Source organism: Acanthochromis polyacanthus, chromosome 10 (assembly GCF_021347895.1).
Source record: "Acanthochromis polyacanthus isolate Apoly-LR-REF ecotype Palm Island chromosome 10, KAUST_Apoly_ChrSc, whole genome shotgun sequence".
Lineage (NCBI taxonomy): Eukaryota > Metazoa > Chordata > Actinopteri > Pomacentridae > Acanthochromis > Acanthochromis polyacanthus.
Genome location: NC_067122.1, coordinates 9,217,580 through 9,222,982, shown reverse-complemented (window position 1 = coordinate 9,222,982; position 5,403 = coordinate 9,217,580). Strand labels below are relative to the sequence as shown.

Sequence of the window (5,403 nt, the reverse complement as noted above, 5' to 3'; positions counted from 1 at the left end):
TGTTGTGGATGTGATTCATGTACTTTGTTTTTTTTTTAAAACAATCTTTTGACCTTTCACCTTTGCCTGCCGCTGACCCCCGTCTCGTGTGCGTTTCGCAGGAGAAGACGAGCGCCCTCAGCCTGAGCAACGTGGCTGGGGTCTTCTACATTCTGGTCGGAGGACTCGGTTTGGCCATGCTGGTGGCCTTGATTGAGTTCTGTTACAAGTCCCGAGCCGAGGCGAAACGAATGAAGGTGGCAAAGAATGCACAGAATATTAACCCAACTTCCTCGCAGAATTCACAGAATTTTGCAACTTATAAGGAAGGTTACAACGTATATGGGATCGAAAGTGTAAAAATTTAGGGGGTAGGGAACGAGGTTTTCATAAATTCCCCCCAACTGCACGCTTTTTGGCTCCATCCGTTCCATCCTTCAGTGTTAGTGAATGAAGAGGTTGGCCAAAGGATCGTATGTACTGGTGACTTATGATTTAATGAGAGAGAGAGATATCCCCCCTTTTTTAAAGTTTAAAACTGTGTTCGTCCATTTAAGTTTCCTTGCTATTTGAAACCATTTTCATGTATGACTGTTGATGGCCATGCTTGTTAATACCTCTGTCCTAGTAACACATTTCAACAATAATGCTTGCAATGACCATGCAGAAGCCTTCACATGATCATTCGCATCTTGCATTGTGTTACCCATAGACGTCATATTTAGTTCTCATCGACATTCTCATGTTTTGAACATTTATACATTTTTAAGCTTATGGATGTGACGAAACTCTGACCTGTCTAACGTGTCGCTTCCTTGTTTGTGTATGCATCCTTGTGTGTGTGGATGTGATAAATGACTGCGCTGGCCTGCGTCTGCGTGCACATGTGACTTTGTGTGTTTTTGTAGATGACCTTTGGGGATGCCATGAGGAATAAAGCAAGACTTTCCGTCACAGGGAGTACTGGGGAGAATGGTCGGGTGATGACTCCAGAGTTTCCTAAAGCTGTCCACGCTGTCCCGTACGTGAGACCTGACATGGGACTAAACGTCAGCCTGACAGATCTGTCCTGATCAACGAGAAACTTCTGAGTGCCTTACAATGGTTTCAATAGAGCGATTTTTTGTTTGTTTTTTTGTTGTTGTCCTTCCCACCCTGCTCCTGTTCTGGCGCTTTTCTTTTTGTCTGTGTGGTGAAAAAGGAAAGGTAGGAGATGGAGGCTTCATTTTGTCTATCACAAAGACTTGTATTGTTGCTCTCTGTCTCTATTTCTCACCATATAAAATGCCTCCCATTATGGAAGGAATTCCATCTTGGAATATAAAAGGGTGGCTCTGTTTTTTTCTTTTCTAAAATGGTGACACCATGCTTTCCTATCTATCTGTCAGAACTGGACTGAGATGGAAGTGAGGGCTTGATTGACGACAACAGCTGCTTCTTGTAGTCAAAGATTCAGTCATCTTAACTGTGTTTGTGTGTGTGAGGAGTGTGAGGGGAAGATGTCAAAAACACACCGTTTCCGTAGCCACCACCACCACCACCGCCAAACAGGATTTTCAAGCACACTTGATATCATCTGCATTAAGATGTGAAATTGTCCTTTTTTTCTAAGAAAATCTGCAAAAAACACTGTTTATTGAAAAAAAATATTTTTATGTATTTTCACGAAATAGCTTTTAAATAAACTTGCTTACATACTGGTTGGATATAAACATCATAATGTGTGAATATAAAGAAAGAAAAAATACTAAACAGCTTCTAGTTCCATATTTTTAAAGCCAAATACATTGCATATGGGGGTGAGATGTTGAAATCATGTAATTAATTCCTATTCTAAACTTTCCTGTATATTTTATTCTTTAACATTTGGTGTTGATATGGAATATATGTCAATGCTTGACATTTGGAATCAATCCTTCTATGTTTTTCTTGTTAGAGTTGGTGCCGCAATTTTGCTTTACACTTTTGTCTCTTCGTTTGCTTCAGTGCTTTTGCTGTTTGTATTTTTTCTGACGAGGACCAGGGTCGTTGTTCTACTTTTCAAGAGGAAATTAATCTGTTTACATGCCATGAATGGAAAACAGTAAACAAAAAATAGTATGATATGGTATTACTGCATCACATTTTGAAGTGACATCAAAAAGAGGCATCCGCATCCACATGGTTTACGTGATGGTTTCAAATGCCAAATAAGTAAGAGTGCCAAATTCTAGTGCCAGTAGATATAAATATAGTCTTAATATACTCAGTCACTGTCATCTCAGTGAATGTAAATGATTCTGATACATTCTGTAACTTTTGTAACTAGATGTACAGTTGGTGGCAATGACAGTGCTAATACAATAGCCTTTTCGCTTTGTTTTCCAGTCTCCATGTATTTTGCATTGATCTGACAATGAAGTAGCACCAGTTGCATGTTGTTGCCGCAAATACTACATAAGTTTATTTCATTACTGCCAAACATCCATTTTCATTTTATTGTTGAAGTTGTGAGGTTAACTGTTTCAAATTGGAAATACAATGTAAGACATATATACAATATATACATATAAACATATATTTTATATAAAAAGTGAAAATATGAAAAATGATATCCCCTTGTCAGAACTACTTTGCTTCCATTGAATACTGCATTTGATTACTTCTTCTGAAAATACTTTTTTTTAATGTTATACAGCCACACAGTACAATACTTACTCAAATTACACAGACGAGCACTTCTAATTGTACTTCATTTTTATTTTGTCTTTTTTTCCCCCGTTGAAATCAACCTATGAAGAGCCCTCCACTGCAACCAGCAGGGAGATAAACTATACTATTATTATCACTGTTGTTTTTTGTAATCAACTATAGAAACATATACCGTAGTTGCTAATCAATTTCATTGCATATTCAGACTATTCCACAGACATTTTGTATATGGAATGTGTGCTAACTTGTTTATTTTTTGGGAATCTTTCTAAATAAAAGTGGCTGATCTCTTGTTACCTTCCAGTGCATGATTCATTTAGAATAGTCTGCTATTAACCCTCAGTGATAAGCAACCTTATGTTTTATTTATATATCCCGGCCATATATATCATCCTGATTTTGAGGCTGATTAGCAGAGGCTGATTAGTCATCTTGCTTATACACAAGTGAAAGTTAAGTTAGTTGCTTAAACTTCTAAAAAATTAACATCTTTAGTAACTTCAGACATTACTACAATTCAGGTTTTCTTAGAGGGGCTGACAATGAAGGAAGCAATCACACAATAAGCAAGGTTATAGATTATTTTTAAATGGAATACTATATTACAGTATAAATCTTTAAGATGTCACTACAGTGATATTTGTCAAGTCAATAACTGGCTGAGGTTAGCTGGTTAAACTGAAACATTTTCAACCAACTTAAACTGGTTTAGTTGGAGGCCCAACATAGTCCATCCCACAGCTACAGCTGTGAGTTTTTTTCCCTGAACACCCATGTCCTTAGGACTATACAGAATAGAATAGAATAGAATAGAATAGCCTTTATTGTCATTGTACACAAAAATTGTACAACAAAATTGGCATGAGCAGGTTGTGGTAGACTGATATCACTCTGACTAACCCTGACTCAAAGGCTCTACACACACCCACGTGTGTTTTCATTGAATCTAGCTGATTAGATCTCTACACAGGTTGAAGCTAGGTAAAGTTTGGTGACGTGGTGTCACCAAACTCACTGCACTAAGAGAGAATTCACACCAACCAAACTTTATCACTTTCAAAGTCATCTACTCAATCTAGGACAGGGGTGTCAAACTCAGTTCCTGGAGGGCCACTATCCTGCATGTTCTAGATGTTTCCCTCTTCCAACACAGCTGATTCAAATGATCAGGCTCGTTATCATGCTTCTGCTGAGCTTGATGATGAGCTGATTATTTGAAACAGGTGTGTTGGAAGAGGGAAACATCTAAAACATGCAGGATAGTGGCCCTCCAGGAACTGAGTTTGACACCCTGTTCTAGAGGTTTCCCTCTTCCAACACACCTGATTCAAATGATCAGCTTATCATCAAGCTCAGCAGAAGCCTGATAACGAGCCTGATCATTTGAATCAGGTGTGTTGGAAGAGGGAAACCTCTAAAACATGCAGGATAGTGGTCCTCCAGGAACGGATCTTGACACCCCTGATCCAGGATGTATCAGACTCTTGGTGATGTAGTGACTATTCTTGGCTTCAGATGCTGAGTGTCTGTAGAGTATTACCCAACAATGCCAGCCAGTCTGCCGGGCTGCTATTACAAAGTCACAATAGAGTTTTTCTCTATTTTCTGCTCTCTTTATTTGCCCTTGGGATTCCATTTGATTGAATGAAATTTAATGAAGAGGAGAAGTAAAACTAACCAAGCTAACGAGCTTGCTAATTGTCACTGAGGAAAGCCATTAGCTCATTAGCTAAGCTTAGTTAATGGGACCATATATTCACGATGCAAGACAAATCCACAGTCTGGTCTATATGAGCCACTCCTTTACTTGCACCTGTTACACCTGAGCTCCTGTCATTTTCAGAATCAGCATAAGTTTAATCTGCCAGATGACGAAAAGCACCTGAGCAGGGGGGCTTTGATTTGTATCATGCGATCTTCAGAGAGGGTGAGAGTTAAAACAGTGAAGTGGCCTGAAAAAGGGTATTCAGAAACCAGTCCATCCATTTTCTACACACTGCTTTATCCTCTGTAGGGTCACCCGGGGGCTGGAGACGATTTAAACTGACTTTGGGTGAAGGCGGAGTAGAACCTGAACAGACCACAGTGCATCACAGGGCGACACAGAGAGACAAACAAACCAACCACACTCACATTTTAGAATGACCAATTAACCTCAGCATGTCTTTGGACTATGGGAAGGAGCCAGAGCACCCGGTGAGAACCACAAAGGCACAGGGAGAACATGAAAAGTCCACACAGAAAGACCCCAAGCCAAGAGGCGACAGTGTTAACCACTGCACCAATCCAGGAATATTCTTATATACATAAAATTTTGTTTCATTTTTTCCACAGCTTTCATCAGATTTGAAATTGTGTCACTGGCATTCAGTAAACTCAAGAATCTAAAAAGAACTTTCCTTATCGCACTTTTGGAAATAGATTTCCTCTACCAACTGCAACTCACTGGCAAAGTCATGTCTGTGTCTTTGTGGAGTGTAACAATCCATGAAGCACAATAAATCTCACAGTTATGAGCTTAAAGCGTTGAGCACTGAGGTGCCTTTAGTCCATCCTCCTTCTGCTGAGTGTTAATGAATGTCACACGTCTCCATGAAGACGGCTGACTTCCCTCTGCTCCAGAAAGATAATCCCTCCCCTCTCTCACTTCAGCCATATGTTCCTCTTCAGTTTCTTGATATTTATTTTCTGTCGCACCCAGTAGTTAATTACATCATATTAAAATCATGTTTG

General features: G+C 39.4%; 1 protein-coding gene across 7 annotated transcripts in view; it reads left to right on the top strand.

Annotated features, from left to right (window-relative positions):
• Positions 1-2,966, top strand: part of gria2b (glutamate receptor, ionotropic, AMPA 2b) — a 56,021-nt gene extending 53,055 nt beyond the window's left edge. For 2 of the 7 annotated variants that reach the window (XM_022210925.2, XM_022210917.2), the window contains exons 15-16: positions 102-236; positions 888-2,966. In XM_022210925.2, the coding sequence (XP_022066617.2) occupies positions 102-236; positions 888-1,052 (300 nt within the window). In that variant the 3' untranslated portion in view covers positions 1,053-2,966. Of the gene's footprint in view, positions 1-101; positions 351-887 lie in introns of those variants that run through there. The other 5 variants (XM_022210957.2, XM_051954263.1, XM_022210948.2 and 2 more) reach the window with 5 other exon arrangements.
• The last annotated feature ends 2,437 nt before the right edge of the window (positions 2,967-5,403 follow it).